The sequence below is a fragment of the Amblyomma maculatum genome, chromosome 9 (assembly GCF_055883805.1).
Source record: "Amblyomma maculatum isolate TAMU_Amacu chromosome 9, ASM5588380v1, whole genome shotgun sequence".
Lineage (NCBI taxonomy): Eukaryota > Metazoa > Arthropoda > Arachnida > Ixodida > Ixodidae > Amblyomma > Amblyomma maculatum.
Window position 1 is genome coordinate 95,444,433 of NC_139352.1, and position 18,967 is coordinate 95,463,399.

An 18,967-nucleotide genomic window follows, 5' to 3' on the forward strand; every position below is an offset into this window, starting at 1 on the left:
TGCTTGGTGACAATGACAGAGGTGGCGACATAGGTTTAAACGTAGAACAGGCATATCTCTCCCTACATGCTGTCTCCATGCTATTTTCTTTTTACATAGAGCTCCGGGTAAAGATGTAAACTCAAATTTCTCCCTCTTCATCATTATGAGCCCACCTGCGTAGGTACGCTACTGGTCACAAGACTACGCACAGCTGTGAAATCGGCACTCGGATGAGTTTCAACCATGCCCATATGCCCAGAGTTGCAGCCTGTCTATTTGGCCACAGTGAAGCTTGTCGTTTATGCAGGCAGGTGCCATCACTGCACCCATCTAGTACACTCATTTTTGGAGTGTGGAATGAGGGAGAGGAGAAAATAAAAGAAGGTGAGTCAAGTAAGGCTAGGGCCCTCCTCAGTATTGCAGCCCCTGCCTGTGCTGACATGCAACGAAAGAAAAAGGCATCAGGATCCTGCAGCGCAAGTTGCTCTAAAACGACATAAATGTAATTGGATTAATAAGTCTGCCATCACAGAACATCGTGTTATGCAGCCACTGTAACCACAAGTTTCTCCCTTTGCATGAGTGGCACAGTCGAGACATCTTGATTATTCTCTTGCATCGCACTCAAGTTCCAATTGCAGCTTTCAGGAACTCGTGCACACAAAAAAGTGCAACACGTGAACAACTTTGTTTGGCTGTAAAGGCCATTTACTTCCACCTTCTGTTAGATTAGTATAAATAACGAATCCTATGGTACACACTGCTGCTGCCACCTCTTGATCAAATCTTGCCCTCCACGGCGTTCTCAAAGTGGTCCAGCAGCTTCTTGATGCTCTTCCTGGCACAACAGTCAAGGTGGATGCATTTCTTATTTTCGGAACGCAGAAGAGCAACTGATGACTCATTCTTTGCACCACTCTGTTCATGGGCTGTGTGTACACCAATAGTACACCCAAACTGCTGAGCAAGGCTTTGCCCTTAAAGCCATGCATGAAGGCACAATACGCTGCCCCCGTGGCGACAAATAACATAACATGCATCTGAATGTGGAATACCAGACTATTAGTTTGTTATACCTCTGTCACACTAACATTTTCAATCCTCATGAAACTCGATCTGCATTGAGCTTTTCAAGAATGTCCGAAGTGCCCGATGCTATATGGACGTTTTGAATGACTATTGAGAAGTTTCTTTTGCGTGTTTTAGGTAGTTTCCAGATTATAAAAATATCTCAATGTAAACAAGCATAATGTTATAACAATATTCTATCAGGCCTTTTAATGCATTTCTCTGTTAATATTTACTTGCGATTTTATTATGTCCATTCACTTTTACTTTTAGAGCTTACCGATGACGAGGGTGTTGATGCCCGCTCTCGAATGTGCTTGAAAACTCGAGAGTGCCTGAGGAAGCGGCTTTGAGCCAAACAGGCTCGGGCGCGATCACACTTGAAAGTTGCCGTGTGACAACCTTGATCTGCATTGAGCTGAATACGGATCTAGATCAGTGAGGATCGCAAGTGTTTGTGCGACAGAGGTATTAGTTTGTAAATAGTTTGAAGGTTAGTTTGGAAATTCGGACTCCCACCAAACACCTATGTAAGTCAGAAACTTATTCATTCAATGCCCTGCATTGGTTAATTCGGTTAGCCTTCCGAATCAACCCTGTGTCAAGGCATGACCTGTTCAATAAATGATCGTAGGCATGCTTGCTCTTAGGACCCCTGACGTGAACACGTTGGTAGGCGTGTTGACAGGTCAAAGCAGCCTCTGGCCGCATAGTTTAGTTTTTGAGGCTTTGCTACCAGTCTGCGGCTACTGGGGTTATTGCTCGCATAGATCAGCTTCCTGACCAATCTCGCAGCTGCACTTCATTTCGAAGAACAATTGCCTTGTTGTCGTTTTTATTTTCTATTTTTTGAGGAATCATACAGTGATGCCAACGAAAACTTATCATGCACATGGTACTTCTGTTCCTTCAGCGTGCCAAAATTCTGTGATTGGCACGTGCTGTTTGCCATTTGTGTGGTGAGGCATCGACACGTGCAATGCTGCACGTGAAGAAGCTCCAAATTTACCACACTGTGCACTGAAAGGAGCCACTGTGGAGCAATTTTGTTTCCAGCATTGCCGATAATGTGCATGAATTAAAGTGTTTCATAGATCGGTGAAAAATCATTGCTCTCTCACGGTGCTTTCATCTTACAAGTAGACTACTGCCCAGATTTTCATTAAACAAACTTTGCTTTTGCACGAGCAGTATGTGGCAGCAATTAAAGGTGCCATTCGACATTAGGGTAATGGGGACATTGTTTCCTTTCTCTGGCTCCAAATTAACGAGGTTTTAGAGCACTTCTGCGTTTTTTGTTTATCACCACCGACATGCATGCGGCCTATCAGTTTCTGGCTGTAGCATGAATGGTCACCAGATAATTTCGGAACAACCTTGATCATGTGTTCCAGCTCCCACAATGCCCCCAACTCCAAAATATAAGTGCAAGTTTTTCCACAAAAGAAGCCTGGCAAGAGCTCCTCAGCAGAGCTGGTGCTTGATTCTGCTCTCGAAAGCCTACTGATGCATCACCTCACCTCACACGTGCAAAGAAAAAAGAAAGAATGTGATTTCGGGTTCGCAAGTCATCTCAGCAGAGACGCAGCCAATTCACCCCCATTGCAACAGCACACCAATGTGCAAAGGATACACTTCCATCACGAGGCCGTCCAGCGGTCGCATGGAGTTGCTCAGCTCTTCAAACTTCGCCATCAGCTGGTACATAGCCTGCAGAGCAAGGTAGAGGTGGGGGGTCGCACAGCTGGACATGCTGGGAACCATGCAATGAGTGTTGACAGCCTAGCCTGGTAAAAGAGGCCAAGGCAGCTCGTACGAATGACCTCTGCAATAAGTACTGCTCATGCATGCTGAGGTGGACAGGAGGCATGGGTCCTGTGTCATGTGCGTCGGCATTGGACCATGTCAAGACATGACCAAATCGTAGAGAAAGTTCAGGCACATTTGATTAGTTTCTTGTCTTGACTATTGTAATGAATTCTGCTGGGTAGCATCTCGCTTGGGCATAAACCGCACAGCAACAGGTACAGGGCATGATGCAAAGAACCTTACAAATGATGTTGAGAAAAAACCATATTAAAGACTATGCTTGACGTTGCCTGCATAATCTGTGCACTGAACAAAGCGGGCATCATTACTGAACCCAAGTGCAAGTGTTGTGATGGCATAGGCTAGCCAGCGATGTGTGGCATTCGACAGCTCAGAACACAAGTGATAATGTGAAAAACATAATTTCGTCTCTCGTGCTTTGTGCTTCACGACTTCAATCTTAGTTTCCTCTGCACATCCTTGCAGCCAAGCAGCATCTAAATGTGCTGTGGCCATGAGGGATGGTTAAGTATAAATGAAATCGACTATAATATGCAGGGAGGCCTAGTCACCCCTCTCATGGAACACCCTTTCGACCAGATAGCTACTTTGCTACACCAGGCAACGTGGCCACCCCTTTAAAAAAATTCCAAGCATATCACCCATACATGTCCGACAGCTATCTGTGGAAGTCGGTCAACGGACAGACACAGCCTGAGCAACAATGCCATGATATACCAAGCATACAAGCATACCCTCAACGCCTTTTATCACACATGGAACAATAAGGAGATTGCAGCCGTATCTGTCAAGCAAATCAGATGGTGAGCCAGTGTACTGGATGTTTCACACTTAGTGGCCAGCAACAGCGCTATCGAATTGGTAGAAAAAGAACATGCACTGCAAATATGGCTGGCTGCTCTTTCTCAACAAGTATTTTGGGCAGCCTATTCGCGTTGACCCTTGGTGGCAGCGATTCTCGAAGCACAGCGACCACACCTTCCTGGTTTCCCTCTAAGCGTGAAAAGTCTGTACAACGCCGTGACTAATTTCACTCCAAACACAAAGTCTCCAAGCAGAGTTGCCGTGCGCCCACCTTGATGTTGGAATCGGCCACATCACAGGTCTTGGAGATGCCTCTCTCGTACAGGCGCATGCAGTCCACCGTCATGGACGAGATCTGGAAACAAGGAACAGGACATTACGGGCTGCAGTCCTCAAGTGGAGTTATAGGAAACCTTTGGTACTCTGGGTCGCTTTTCAGGAACCCTAAATTGTGTTGTTGTTGTAAACAAAGAAGTGGTGAGCCTCGACTGCCACCATTTCATTTTAGTAGCAATCCCAGTGCAGTTGCTCACAACAGACTCCTTATTACCAAGGACATACAATGCTGCTCAATGTTAGCATTCTCTTTTCTCTTTTTGACAGGCTACGCCTGGTTTTATTCAGATGACGTTAGGCAAAAGGTGATGTTAGGCAGCACAGTTGAACCCAGATATAACCTGGTTCAGCTGTAATGGACGCCAGGCCACACTGCATCTGGCACAAGGCCAGAAAAAAAGATGCACAATAAGGCAGCCCAGTAATGAGGCTGCATGCCTCCAAACCTGGGAAAGAGAACCAAATCAAGTAAAACAATGAAATAAATGGGTAAAGTCAAACTGGCACAGTGGCCCAAGGTGCCATATGATAGGGGTGGCGGCCATGGCTGCCCGCTCTCTGTTCCACATGACTTCGGAGACTTGCAACTGAAATTTCGCTCATTAATTTGGCCGTCAATATGAAAATAGAGATAAGTCTCACCGTCAGTATAATCCCAACTAACGCCTATGTAAGGCTATGGTGTCAGGCTAATGCTATGGGTCTCCCGCCAGTTAGGCTGCATCTGGTGCAATTGGCACAGTAAGTGATCACCAAAATAGCACTCCTCAAACCCGAACTGCAGACCACACACCTCTAACATGCGCATAATGGCAAGCAGAATGAAAAATGGACAGCCTCATTTTTGGGGATAAACCGATCAAACAGTTTCGGTTTCGCTTTTATGAGCTTCACGACATTTTGCACCAGCCCGCAGCAACGGCTATCAGCTGCAGAACAAGCCAGCTAACTGACCACGGTTATGCAGTGTTTCAGATGCTCATTGGCGGCACTGGGCATTTTCTATGGTTCAATATGGGTGGTTCTTTCACTGCTCTGAAAATCATTGCTCATAAAGCACCATTCAGCGTGTCGTGTGGTGAAGCCTCATCGTGACGCAGGCTGCTCGTGGGGGGGCGCCGCCACTAACACACTGCACCATGAAAGATACCGAGGATGTTGCCATTTTCGAGCAGCTCTGCTTCATTGCTCCCGACAACGTCCACGTAATAAAGCAATGATGTGAATGTGAAAAAAGGTCACTGCTTCACAGTTCTCAACTAAAAAAGTAAGGTGACCATTGCTCAGTCTTTCGTGATAAATTTACCACAATGCAAGTGGCTCCTGTTATTTCTTGCGGGGCTATTCGATAATTCAAACTTCAAATAATTTGAACTTTTTTTTTCCGGCCCCATGAGGTTCAAATTAATGAGCATTCACTTTAGTAATAATTATCAGTGCTAGCCATGATGTAAAAATGGAACTAAATACAAGGGTGCCACAGTTATGGCATTTCAGGGCTTATTTTTGGTAACAGGGATTGCAGCAAGCAGGAATGTGTTATGGCTGTGAGCAACACAAACACCTTTTTTTTTTGGCACTTGCTTTCGTTGTCAATAGATGGCGCTGCTAGTGTAGCTTTTATGGAAACTCGGGCTTTTGGCGAGAGTAGCCACAGGTAAATGAATGCTTCTGACAATGCCTGCTGTTTGCCGTACCTAGGAAACGCATGCGGCATGTGAGTTTGTGTCCCCAACAGCTACAGGGCATTCTAGCATAATAATTGCACCTGAAATTTCAAAAAAGATTGCTGGTGGTTCAGCTACGATTAAACCTAGAGTGTGCATGATAGCTTCATTCGCATGGCTCCACGAGGTAAGGCTTTTTAATGTGCTGAAAGGCTTTCCTTGGCTATGGTGACAAAGAGGCTGTGGTGGCCTGTGTAGAAGTTTGTCTTGGTTTCAGCTCGGCACACCTGCAGTGAAGAGACTGCACGACCTCTCCTTGGAAGATCAACTCTACGCATGGTCCGCACTGCATGGCAAACTTGGGCGACTCCGAACTATATGCCCATACCATAGCTCATCTCTTTGACCTTTGACATTTGTTACCATTTGGTGCGAGACAGCAAGTGTTTCGTGGTTTGACCCCTGGCTCACTTCAAGGTCATATTCCTGTGCACAGAGAGCTTGGCTTTACATTGCGTAGTGAAGCTACCACTTCAAAACCCTTACCACTGTAGTAACAAGCCTGACGTGACCTAGCTAGCTAGATCTCAGCCAGACCGCAGCTAGATCCCAGCTAGGCCTCAGCTAGGTAGCCCGTGCAATGACAGGCAGCCTCACCCCATGCATGGCAGTGGTGAGGCTCTCCAGGAGCGTCTCGACTGAAGCGGCCACCGTGCGTGCCTCGTCTTCCAGGTCAGACAGAATGTTGGGATCGATAGGGGACATGAATAGCTGCCGGGAGGACAGGCTTGGCGTAGAAGAACACGATGACGGAAACGGCTCTGCAAAGGACAGAAGCACAGCTTTTAGCTTTTTGTGCATGCACAATCCATTCCCAGTGCAATGCTCACACAGCAGAAGCAGTTATGGCAGCTGCATCAGTACTATTTTTCCAACTAAGAATGAAGGTCAGGTAGTAACCACAGCTCCCTGAAATATGTTTGGAAGAGCACTCACATCTGCAAAGACCAGAAGCGAACGAGTTTGCCATTTGCAGACTTGCTACAAAAATTTGCCAGAGTTTTACATACACACTACCTAAGCCTACGCGAGGACACGACTTAAGCCCTTGAATAGCACTGTCACACCTAGCAGGCATCCTTACCGGCAAGTGGCCTCCATGTGCACTAACACTTCACACAGCACCTCAATCCCGCTGTGATGTAGCAGTGGTTAAGGCACTCAAATGCTGTGCCCAAGGATGCGGGATAGAATCCCGGCCAATGACTCTTTTCGATCGAGGCGAAAAACAAAGGTGCCCATGTCCTGAGTGACATCAATATGCTTTAAGGAACCCCAGGTGGTCGAAATTTCTGGAGCGCTCCACTACGGTGTCTCTCATAGCCTGAGTTGCTTTGGAACGTTAAAGCCCCATATACCATAAACAAAACAGCAACTCAATTTCCACAACCAGGAAACGAGCTAACCTCAGTGGAGATAAAAGTAGAGGTGAGCATGAAGCAGACATGATCAATCCCAATTCAATCCAAAATTTTGAATGATCAGTGCAGCAGTTCAAAATGGAGATGGTTCCACAATGCACAGCTCTGAAGATAAATAGAGATACTGCAAACAAATTTTGAATTCGCCCATTACGACCATAATTTACTGCACCTGTAAGGCCTGCTAGGCATTAACACTCCTCTGCCCACAAGTAGTAGTTTCTGAGTGGTGTAGCATATTTTTGCATTTCCAGAACATGCTTATTACTAAAGTGTATTAAGTTTAAGAGGAGGAAATTTTATTTATAATGGTGTTGGTCTCAAATAACATATTAACCCATTAAATAAAGGAGAGGGGACATACATAGTGCTGACAGTAATAAACATTAATTTGATGGCTAATAACCTGTTTACAATTGTTTAGATAACTGCTGCTTTCAGCAAAAAAAAAAAAAAAATCCAATATGACAATCTGATGCCACAAAAATGTTTACTGGATGCTATCATGTAAGGTGGCCAGATAAAATTTTAGTGATGGAGTGAGTTGAGTGGTCGACTATCGGAATGGCAATGAGCAGGGCACTGGTGGCAAAATGCGACAAGATGGCCTGCAAAATGTACACGACCTGCACATTGTTTTTATGGAAGGTCTAGCATTACCCTGGGTGGGCCCATGCTGCAGTCATCTCTATCAGAAAATGGCAAGTTAACGCATGCAGTAAGTGTAAGATGCCACCATTTGGAAACATGATGTTTTTCTAAGAGTTAAGATGAACAAAAACCTAACAATTTCATAATGGTCAGAGGTTCAAAAGGTGCAAACACTGTAAATGCAGAGCAAGTTGATTTAAAAATGAAATATGCTTCACAGTTCTGAATATTTTCACACTTCTAGATGAAGAATAAAAAAATATGGCGGACACTTAAGCTCTTTCTTTAAAGGTATGACATGACAATGTTAACGACTCAGACTTGCAGACTCCCCTTGCGGATCCTAGTTCGTGTCCATTAACTTTGCTACTCTCTTAATCAGTATTATTTTATTAGTGTCTCTATTATCCCATGCATGCTCATTTCCACACAGTCCTATAAGATGCGACATTGTGTGAAAGACCATGCACGCGACGTAGAATATAAATGCCTGCTTGAACCAAGCCAAACTAACGTGCCTGTGTGCGCTACGGGCTGAATGTTTAACTTGCAGGTCATTAAGGATGTATAACGATCTCTCCCCTCCATCACAAACGTGAATCTCGAGTTGGCTGCACCTGTTACTCTGTCGCGTCATCCGGTCCTGTGACGTCACACAATCCAACAACCAGTCAGTGCAGAGCCGTGTCACCTGCTAACTACCAACTGCCAGAGCCATGCCTGTCACTATATATGCACAAAACGCCAACAATGCCAGAATACACGGCAAATGGATTGTTTAATGCTGCAGCATTAGCAATCCCATCTGGATAGCCAGGGCAGAAATAGGTAAAACTCACAATGTACCGTAAAATTCGGAGCAAGCGCCCCTACCCATGCAAGTGCCCTCCCTACTTTACTGCTAATTTCGCATTTCCGTGCTGTTTCGGAAAAGCGCCCCCTCTTTCCCACACCGCACCTCCCTGCTCCCTACCCTTGGCATGCACCTCACCCAGGCAGCCCTGCCGACCCCACCTAGTACCAGTAGCCAATCCAATTTCAGTATTTGTTACAATTAAAAGAGTGCTTTCATCAAAACAAGAGGATGTGTACAGGGAGTGTGTACAGGTGTATACAACCTCCGCTGAAGGGTGGCGTCGGATGACAAGGGTAAACAAGGCATCAGACGTGTGCGACCAAAAGACCAGACAGCCGCTGTCAAGACGAGAGCCAGTGCCGAAAAGAAAGACAGATGCTAAAATATGTTTAAACAGCATGCCAAGTAAAAACGTTTATATTGGCGCTGACGGCGCAGCAAGAATACGCTGAGTATATAGCAGCTCGGCGATGTCTTGGCGCACACTTCTAATCCCGATTGCCCCGATCATAGATAATAAATATTTTTAATCCAGGTACTCCATGCTCAATTCTTTTTTTTCTGGTGGGAGAGGGGGAATATTATATTTTGGCCCAATTCTGGGAAAGTACCCCCGTCCACTTTTCCGGTAATTTCGGCGTGTGAGAGGGTACTTGGTCAGAATTTTATGGTAGGTATGCTGAAGGTGGAATGTTTGTGCCACCTTCCTGCATGACATGGATGTGAAAGGTGTCAGGATGTGCAATGTCAAAACCAGAATACGCACACCCATCAAGCAAAGCCAACCACTGCTAGCCTCATTCCTATAGAGAGGGCTCAAATGCAACTGCCACCAGTGGGTACAGCTTGACCCAGTGCCGCACTGATGCCCATACGAGCAGCAGTGAGCAAATTCGAACTTTACCGTGGCATTCTGTCATGGAAATTGTTCGAGCATAAACAGATGCCTCTATTTTATTTCCTCATCTCTCTGCACTCCTTCATCACAGTCATCACGGTAGGACAAAGGCCTCTCCCACATCCTTCCTATTAACCTGGTACATAATGTGCCAGCTGCATCTCCTTCGTAAAGTTCATCTATCAGCCCACCTAACTTTGTGATGCACCGTGCTATGCTTGCCTCCCCTTGTTTGTTACCATCCATTATTTTTTACCAACCAAAGGTTATTATCTTGTCTTTGCATTACATGCCCTGCCCACAGCCATTTCTTCTTAATCTCAACTGGAACGTCATTAGTTTGCATTTGTTCCCATCCCCACTTGGCACGCTACCTGTCTCTTGACATTAAGCCTATCATTTTCCATTGCATAGCTGTCTGCATTGTCCTCAGTTTAATTTGAACCCCTTTTGTTAGCCTCTACATCTCTGCCACATAGGTGAGTATTGTTAAATAATGTGAACACCATTTTGAGATGCTTCCAAGCCCCGAAGAGCCTTCCAAAGGGCACCTCTTTCATCAATCCAGCAGTGCATTTTCTAAAGGTTGACATCTAATTTTCATCACTTGGAAGATTCTCCAATTGATGACTTGGAAGAGGTCAGGGAATTTTACGTTTTGCCCCCAAGGTCCCTTCCCTTCGCCCAAATTCTGGAGAGCCAGCCTCTGCCTCACCTGCACCCTTGGTTACAGGGCTGCTCAGCTTGATCTTCTCCTGGAGGTCCTCTGCGACAAAGCTGACCATGTCACCCTCGTAGGTGAGCGTGCCCTGAAGGTCGGAGAGACCGCTGCTGCCTCTCGGTCGCTGGAGGGGAGAGTCCTCCGCACTAGTCATGGAGGAGCCGGGACTGGTCACCTGGCTGTCTATCATGGCAGAGGGGAGGCGGGCACCGTGCTGCGGCTGCTTAGCCTTGACACCCAAGCTCCGGGGTCTGCACATGACACCTTTACTTAAAGGGACAGTCTACTGACTATTTCAATACCTTTTTTTTCGCGCTTCATCAGAAAGCTCAATCCTCAAATTAATAAATTCCCAAGAAACACGGAAAAACCCACTGCTACTTAATTTTTTCATTAGGTAGTCCCATTTTCTCACTGGTAGTCTGCGTGCGCAAACACCGACGTCATGTACATGACAGTTAGTACAGTAACTCTATGCAGCTCTATGAACACAGCGAGTTCCGCCACTGCCGCACCGCTTGAGTCGCATGCAGAGTATGTCATTAACTAAGGTGCACAGATTATGCTAAAACTATAATTTAGAGTACCAAAGTAGCTTGAAATTTAATAAAATAAATTAAATAAATAGACACGGTGGCATCCACCACAGATGCCTACAGAAGCGCTGCTGATGGCAGTGCCGCTACAAGTACAGTGGCATCTTTGGTTGCGTGGCTTTACGTTCTGAAAGTATTTTAAATACGAATTAAGTAAGATTAAGGTTAAAAAAAGCAGCTGTAATTCATTGGAAGAGAAAATTTTAAGCTGCCTTGAGTTTATATGAATACAGATACCTGTCTGTATAAAATTGCGGCATAGTCAGAAAATGTAGTGTATTCAGATGACATGCAAGTAGCAACGAAAGGACACAGTATCGTGTCACCATCTGCTAAAACCTGACTTTCCTGATCAACTTAAAATACAAGTTTCTGGTTAAACCGTGGCTTCTGTCGATACTGCCCCCAAGTGGTAAGATCTACCAAAATATGCCAATATTTTTATGCTATCTCTGGAAGAAGACTGTTCCTTTAAGATTAAGGGCGAAATTTTAGAAAGCTCCTTACCTTAGTGAGGATGCTTTAACAGCCCTCCTTAGGTCAATATTTAAACACTCCTTAAATAAGGAGCAGTTAGTGAGGCGTATTTAAATATTCACCACAGGCATCCTTACTGAGGCAAGGAGCCTTCTAAAATTTGGCCCTAAATTTCTTCCAGGCCACGAACAGAAAAAGGAGAAGTCAATTCACGCTAATAAAATATTCAGTGAACTTCTGGAAAAAAGCGGGTCTTTACGTACATTTTCATCAGTCCCTTGAAAGAATAAATGGGAATAGGAAGGATGTGCAATCATTGAGAGTATGACATCCACACCACCCACACCGATCATGCTGGTAATTGAACACAAGGAACCCTTCTTGAGTGCTTGCTTTATAGAGACAAAAACCTAATCCAGCTGTGTTCTGCCTCACTGCAGAAAATGCCGGGGATAAAAACTGGGAGGGATACCTCAGCTATGCCTATAGCTTATAGCTAGAAGCATAAGGATGACACAACAGCGTTCATAACCCATGGCTGCTCTTGCAGACCTTAAATCATATACAAGCACTTTGCAAGCCACTTAATCACCAATTCCTTAAATTTTGCTTCGCACGTTCATTAACCTACAGTCTCAAGCCAGCACATTACGCGCAAGACAGACATATGAAGTCCCGCTTTAACTAGAGCAGCATGAAGAGGCTGCTGCGTGGCCTAGAAGTAACAGGCCTGACTCGGGAACCAAGCGTTCCGGGTCAATGTTTATAGTAAGGCTTTGTAAGTTTTTTCAATGCACTTTTCATGTAACCTCCACTTCTGCCAAAGGTTTCTCCCAAAGTGCAGTAGCATTCCTGAAAGACATAAATACGCAAGGAGCCAAGAATCTCCCCAGTCCCTAGTTACTAATACTTTCTTTTAAGCTTTTATAACTGGCCACTTTATATGTCGCAGCTTTATGATGACATAATATAATACATGAAGCAAGGAAAACAAAGTGACATGTTCTATAACACTAGGGGTGTGAGAATATTCGAATATATCAAATCGAATATCCTGACAAATTGAATATGTCCATAACTTATCAGATAATTTACACAAGATTAAAATAAGGCTCGCATACTTTTTCGACGCTGGTTTCAAAACAGGGCCCACACCAATGCAATGCACTATTCTGCCATTCAGCTTGCATGTGATAAAGGGTTTAGCAATGTAACACAGTGCATTCGAGTGTGGTGGTGTTCATAATGCCCGTACATGACCTCTGAAGGCTGGAAGACATAGCAAGCACAGGCAAGTTCAGCAAACCTTGACTTCATGTCTGATCTTAAAAGGAAATGCCTCATATTCAAACTCTTTCCTCTAATCTGGTGTGGCTCTAATCTGTACGTTTTAGTCATTAATAGGAAACCCAAGCTCAAGCTTGGTGTGCGACGATAGCGCCATGCTTCCAAGCATTTCTGGTGGCAAGCTGTACAAGATAGTGAGGAGAGGTGCGGCCAGAGCTGCTGGTTTGGTGCACGCTCTCTCTCAGTGGGTACCTTTATCTGAATAATTCATAAGATGACTTGGCTCGGTAGGTTTTTTAGTTCAGGAATGCCAGTGCCCTACCTGTTGCAGAGGATGACACTAGAAGTGCACAAGTTAATGATTTGCTCAAACAATGAAAACTGCACCTTAAAACTATGGCACACCGTATACTCAAAAATAAGACAAAAATGGTCAAGTAAACTGCTGCTAGGCCAGAAAGCATTTCTCGGGTATTCAGTACTGGTGAACTGACTTTACCAAAGCACTACATTATGCAGCATGAAGGCTTTACCGACTCTCAGGTTAGAGGGCTGAGAACATCCTGTTCATGCATTTCCTGGGCTTCACATTTGGCTTTCCCTGCAGGTGCATGAATTTACTTCGTGATAATATACACAATGGCCACCTCAGCTTTGTGCTTAGTGAGCATTTGAGCCAGCTTTGCTAGGGCATCTTTCTTTTTGAACGAGCAGCTCCTATTTTTCATGGCACAAACACGCCAGCTGTGAAGTAACAAAATAAATGTGAGGTAGCATAGACTTTTACCCCCCTATCTCCTTATCAAACTTTCTTCAAAAGATATCAGACATAAGCCAAATGTCAAAGTGTACATTTTTACAGCTATTCTCAAGTTTGTCTCAGTCCAAAAATCTGGGAGCAGGTACACAACAAAATTAAAGTGCAAAATTTGCTTTTAAAAGTTATTTGATATAACGTTTCAAGTGTGTTTATGACCTAGTTATTTATACGAGCACCTCATATGTACAGGTTTGACACTGTCTACATTGAACACTGCATCTGCACAGCAGGTTGTATGTCTGCAAAGCCGATATTCTTGCAAGGCTTGAGTACAAGCATGGCGTGAGAACCCAAATAAATGAGATGACTAGTAAGGCTAGATTTACAGAGCTTACAGTTCGGCTGTCTCGCAGACAAGTCAGCAGTGATACTATGAGATTGAGAATGTGTATCTCATACCCCACCCCCCGATGGTTTTTCGTGGATATATACCACTGGCATAGAAAAACGTTTTCTGCAATCCGCAAGCTATATACCCAAGAGGACACAATTACTAGTGTAAGGATGCTATATCACACCAAATAAAGCACACCTCTCATATTCAAAAGTACAAAACATTAAGCGTGGTTTCGGGTGCGTATACAGCGTTTGGTATTTTGAGCATAACAAAATGAGACCAGTATGAAGTACACGGAATAAGCAATGCGTTAATTGGCTTCCAAACGCATTTTCCGTCCAGTCATGCTTTGATGTTGTTAATATACTGATGTGTTACAACTCCGCAATGGAGATTAGCCCAGCCGTGGTGGCTCAGTGGTTACAGTGCTCGACTGCTGACCCAATGACACAGGATCGAATCCCAGCTCCGGTGGTTGCTTCTTTTCGTTGGAGGCAAAAAGCAAAGTGCCTGTGTACAGTAGTGAGCAGCCTTGTCTAAAACATAGTGACGGTGCTCCGCGGAGCAAGTCAGCGCCATGTAACGTTAAGCCCCGGATTTGAGTTATGCGTCCTGCACGCATGCGCAGCTTAAAAAAAAGGAGTGCCTGCTCGCGGGCTCTCGGCCTCATTTCCGCTCAGTACATGTCCTGCCCATGTCCATTTCTTCTTAATTTCTACTAGAATGTCGGTAACTTGAGTTATTTCTCTGACCCACTCTGCACGCTTCCTATCTCTTAATGTTACCCCTACCATTTTTCGTTCCATAGCCCTCTGGGTTGTCCTCAACTTAAGTTGAACTCTCTTGGTTAGCCTCCACGTTTCAGCCCCATAGGTGAGCACAGGTAAGATGCAACAGTTATATACTTTCCTCTTTAGCAATACCGGTAAGCTGCTAGTCATAATCTGTGAGTGCGCGCCAAATGCGCTCCATCCCAATCTTATTTTTATTTCCTTTTCATGGTCCAGATCTGCGGTTACTACCTGTCCTAAATAGACATATTCGCCTACTACTTCCAGTACTTCGCTACCTAATGTAAACTGCTGTTCTTTCCCGAGGCTGTTGAACATTACCTTAGTCTTCTGCATATTGATTTTCAAGCCTACCTTTCTACTTTTCCTGTCTAGGTCACCAATCATTATTTGCAGTTCATCCCCCAAGTTGCTTAGCAAGGCAATGTCATCAGCAAATCGCAGATTACTGAGGTATTCTCCATCTAACCTTATCCCTAACTGCTCCCATTCCAAGTCTCAGAATACTTCCTCTAAACAAGCTGTGAATAGTACTGGGGAGATTGTGTCTCCTTGCCTAACACCTTTCTTTATGGGAATTTTGTTACTTTCTTTATGCAGAACTATGGTTGCTGTGCAGCCACTATATATATCTTCCAGCACTTTCACGTACGGATCGTCTACCCCCTGATTTCGCAATGCCTGCATCACCGCCGAGGTTTCAACTGAGTCAAATGCTTTTTCGTAATCAATGAATGCTATGTATAAGGGCTGGTTATATTCCGAGCATTTTTCTGTCACCTGATTGATGGTATGGATATGATCGATAGTAGAGTACCGTTTCCGAAACCCTGCTTGATCCTTTGCTTGATTGCAGTCTAAGGTTGTCCTGATTCTATTAGCGATTACCTTAGTAAATACCTTATACGTAACAGACAGTAAGCTGATTGGTCTGTAATTTTTAAGGTCCTTAGAGTCCCCTTTCTTGTGAATGAGGATAATGTTTGCATTCTTCCATGGTTCCGGTACCGTCGATGACACCAGGCACTGCGTATACAGGGTGGCCAGTTTTTCTAGCACGATATCCCCCCCCGTCCTTCAGCAAATCTGTACTTATCTGATCCTCTCCAGATGATTTCCCCCTTTTCATAGTTTCTAGTGCTTTCTTGACCTCGTCCTTCGTCACTGGTGGAACGTCTGACTGTTTTTCCCTACCGCCAATCTCATTACGGTCCTGACTACTTTGGCTACTGTAGAGATCTGTATAGAACTCCTCGGCTACTTTAATTATCTTTTCCAGTTTAGTGATGACGTTGCCCGCCTTGTCCTTTATCGCATACATCTGGTTTTTGCCTACGCCCAATTTCTTCTTTACCGCTTTAAGGCTTCCCCCGTTCTTTACAGCATGCTCAATTTTCTCCATGTTATACTTCCTTATATCGGCTACCTTGCGCTTATTGATTAGCTTTGATATCTCGGCCAATTCGATCTGGTCTGTTGGATTGGAAGCTTTCATACTCTGGCGTTTCTTAATCAAATCTTTCGTCTCCTTAGACAGCTTGCCGGTATCCTCTAACTATCCTACCGCCTACTTCTACCGCGCACTCAGTAATGATATCTCTGAAATTATTGTTCCTTGCCTCTAGGGTAATGTCGCCATCCTCAGTTAGAGCTGAAAACCTATTCTGTAGCGAGATCCTGAACTCTTCTGCCCTCCCCCTCACCGCTAATTCGTTGATGGGTTTCTTTCACCATCCTGTGGTCACTGCATCGCACTTTCCCGATTACCTCTACATCTTGCATAATGGCGGTGGTTGAACACATTATAAAGTCGATTTCATTTTTAGTCTCTCCGTTAGGACTTTTCCATGTCCATTTCCGGGCCAAGAGTGTGATAACTGGGCATAGTTGGTTATTTCGTGTCTGCTTTCGTACTCTCTGTATAAGGTTACGGCCACACACCGTGTGTTGCAGGCATATTGTTTCATGCCATGTTTTTGGGCCTGGTTATCAGCTGTAAGGAACATAGCATTTGTCATCCACACAGATCTAGGAACTTGACTTCCTCCACAATAAAGCACAGGGGCAGCAAATGATGCGAATGCAGAAATGAGTGTTAATCCGCTATCCCTCGTGCCTGGCGGTCTCGTTACGCATGAGAAACACGGCGGCATAATGACGCCCTGGCGGCCATCACAGCCTCACAAATGTGGGCAGTGCGACCCTAGCAGCACAAAAGGTACTCGCAGGGTGGAGGCTGGGCAAGGAAAGGATGAGCAGGCATAGCTCCGATTTGCTGCACATGCGCATAGGACCCATAGCTCGAACCTACAGCCTAACGTTAGATGTCGCTGGCTTGCTCCGCAGAGTGCCATCGGCGCACTCTAGACAAGGCTGCTCCCCACTGCACTGTAATGTCAGTGCACGTTAAAATACTCCAGGTGGTCGAAACTTTTGGAGGCCTCCACTACAGCGTATCTTACAGCCCGAGTTGCTTTGGGACATAAACCCTGCAAACCAAGCCATACCATAGTGGAGGCTAGTGCTTCATTTTTTAGTATCAATAAATATAGATCTGTGTTGACACTGTAGCACAGCAACACCGCCGGAGTGTCATGTTTAGCACGATTGCTGAACTTGCACAAATATTCGCACCAACAGCAAATGTTCGTACAAGTATTTCATTCGCATTTGGTGCAGTAGCGAAACTACACTTATCGTATTCGATTTGACTTGGGAAACACCATGCACTTGACTGTAAATGCTCTGCTTGCATACCTTAGAGCCCATGTAGGGAAAGGCAGGGGGTCTTATAGAGACAATGAAGCAGGTTTGACTCTCGAGAGGCCTTTCAGGTCAGTAGAAGACAGCAGACAGCGTTAAAAGACGTTCGACGACCGCACCTTGAGTTGCCGCGCGCAGATGATGCGAAGCCGGAGGTGGCACCCTCCCTTTCTTCGCGGTTGATCTGGTCGACGAGTTCGTTGATGCCCTGCGTGGCGTCCTGCACCTCGGCTAGATCCGAGATCTCGCCCGGCAGCAAATCGTCATCGTCGTCTCCCTCCTGGTAGATCTCGCTGTACGAGGCGGTCATCGCGTCAGGCATGTCGTCCGCGTCATCCGAGTCGCCGCCGTCGATGGACGCCAGCGGCGACACAGACGCACTAGCCGCGTCTTCGGACGCCTCCGACGTCGCCACCGCCACACGGACAACGCCGTTGGCGTCGGCTTCCTCTTCATCGCCGACATCCGCCGCGTCACGACGCAGTTTGGACGCGCAGTTGTCGAGGTTCTCCAGATTGGGCGGCCTGTTCTCCACGCTCATGGCTAATTAATAAACACACGCGACGCTCAAGGGTACGCGGTTTAGTGTGCACGGATATCACTCTACGGAAAGGTGGGCGGCTCCATAAGCGCTGCGCCGACGGTGCATCTTCATCTGTGACACTGTTTTGCAACTCCGCACTAGCTAGGGATGGAAATCGGTGCCCGAGGATGGTCTAAAAACTGCACTCGATCAGCTGCACGTTCATGAAAGACACACAGTTATAATGGATCGCCACGAAAAGGTGCTTACGATAGCCGGAGTAACAAACATTGAGCGGACGAAGCTCCGGAAAGTACTATAGAAAGCTGTAGACTTTCTTTCCCACTCTTTCAATGCTCACAACGCAACATCAGAGCGGGGCGCCTGACTGTGAGACTACTAGACAGTGATATTTCAGTTGTTGACAACGCAAGGCGGTACCACCGCATCCACTGAAAACTAAGGCAGGAGCGCGTTGTGCGAGAACGACTGCCACATCAGAACTCTGTGTCTTTGGCGAGAAAATGTGCGGGACCTCACATTTCAGGACCAACGCATTTTGCACGCAATAAATTCTTGGCTGAACACAGCACAATCGGAACAATCACAGTCACAGCTGACCGCCCTGAGAAACTCCAGTATAACTCCGGCTCGCTCTGGCTACCGCGATCGACTCCGCTTGACTTTGAGCAACTGCAATCACGGCCGGTTCTATCACCATTATCAATAACCAATATTTTGCACTTGCGAACGAGTTTTGGGCTTTCTCTCCTCCACAACCTACTTAAAGAGGCCACGATAACAACTTTTCGCGCTCGAGGGCAGAAAAGAAGAAAGCGGCGCCTGTTATAGGTTATCACCTTCATTTAAACGCTACCGTGATCGAACCCGCGTCCTCGGGATCAGCATCTGAGCGCCGAGCCTAGGAGCACTGAGAATCGATACCTCTGTGTAGTGGGGCAAACCTCCAAATTGTCCTGTCGCTGTTTCGCCTCTCACCGAAAACTTTTCCTGGATGTTCCTTTTAAAAATGTATAGTTCTTCCAAATTTGTTCAAACGTAAAGCCGCCGGACAGCCG

At 45.6% G+C, this 18,967-nt stretch overlaps 1 protein-coding gene across 1 annotated transcript; it reads right to left on the reverse strand.

Annotated features, from left to right (window-relative positions):
• Window positions 1–668: 668 nt before the first annotated feature.
• On the reverse strand, window positions 669–18,590 carry BORCS6 (BLOC-1 related complex subunit 6). The gene is made up of 6 exons (XM_084579337.1): window positions 17,485–18,590; window positions 10,289–10,545; window positions 6,345–6,508; window positions 3,956–4,039; window positions 2,684–2,760; window positions 669–820 (listed from the first exon to the last, which is right to left on the reverse strand). The coding sequence occupies exons 1-6, from the start codon at window positions 17,904–17,906 to the stop codon at window positions 763–765; spliced, it is 1,062 nt and encodes a 353-aa protein (XP_084435463.1). The 5' UTR covers window positions 17,907–18,590; the 3' UTR covers window positions 669–762.
• Between the last annotated feature and the right edge of the window lie 377 nt (window positions 18,591–18,967).

Coding starts and splice junctions, on each gene's coding strand:
- BORCS6 (XM_084579337.1), bottom strand. CDS start 17,906: ATGAGCGTGGAGAACAGGCCGCCCAATCTGGAGAACCTCGACAACTGC. Junction 10,546..17,484: donor TCTGCGCGCGGCAACTCAAG/GTGCGGTCGTCG, acceptor TGTCATGTGCAG/ACCCCGGAGCTTGGGTGTCA. Junction 2,761..3,955: donor TGGCCGATTCCAACATCAAG/GTGGGCGCACGG, acceptor CTTGCTCTGCAG/GCTATGTACCAGCTGATGGC.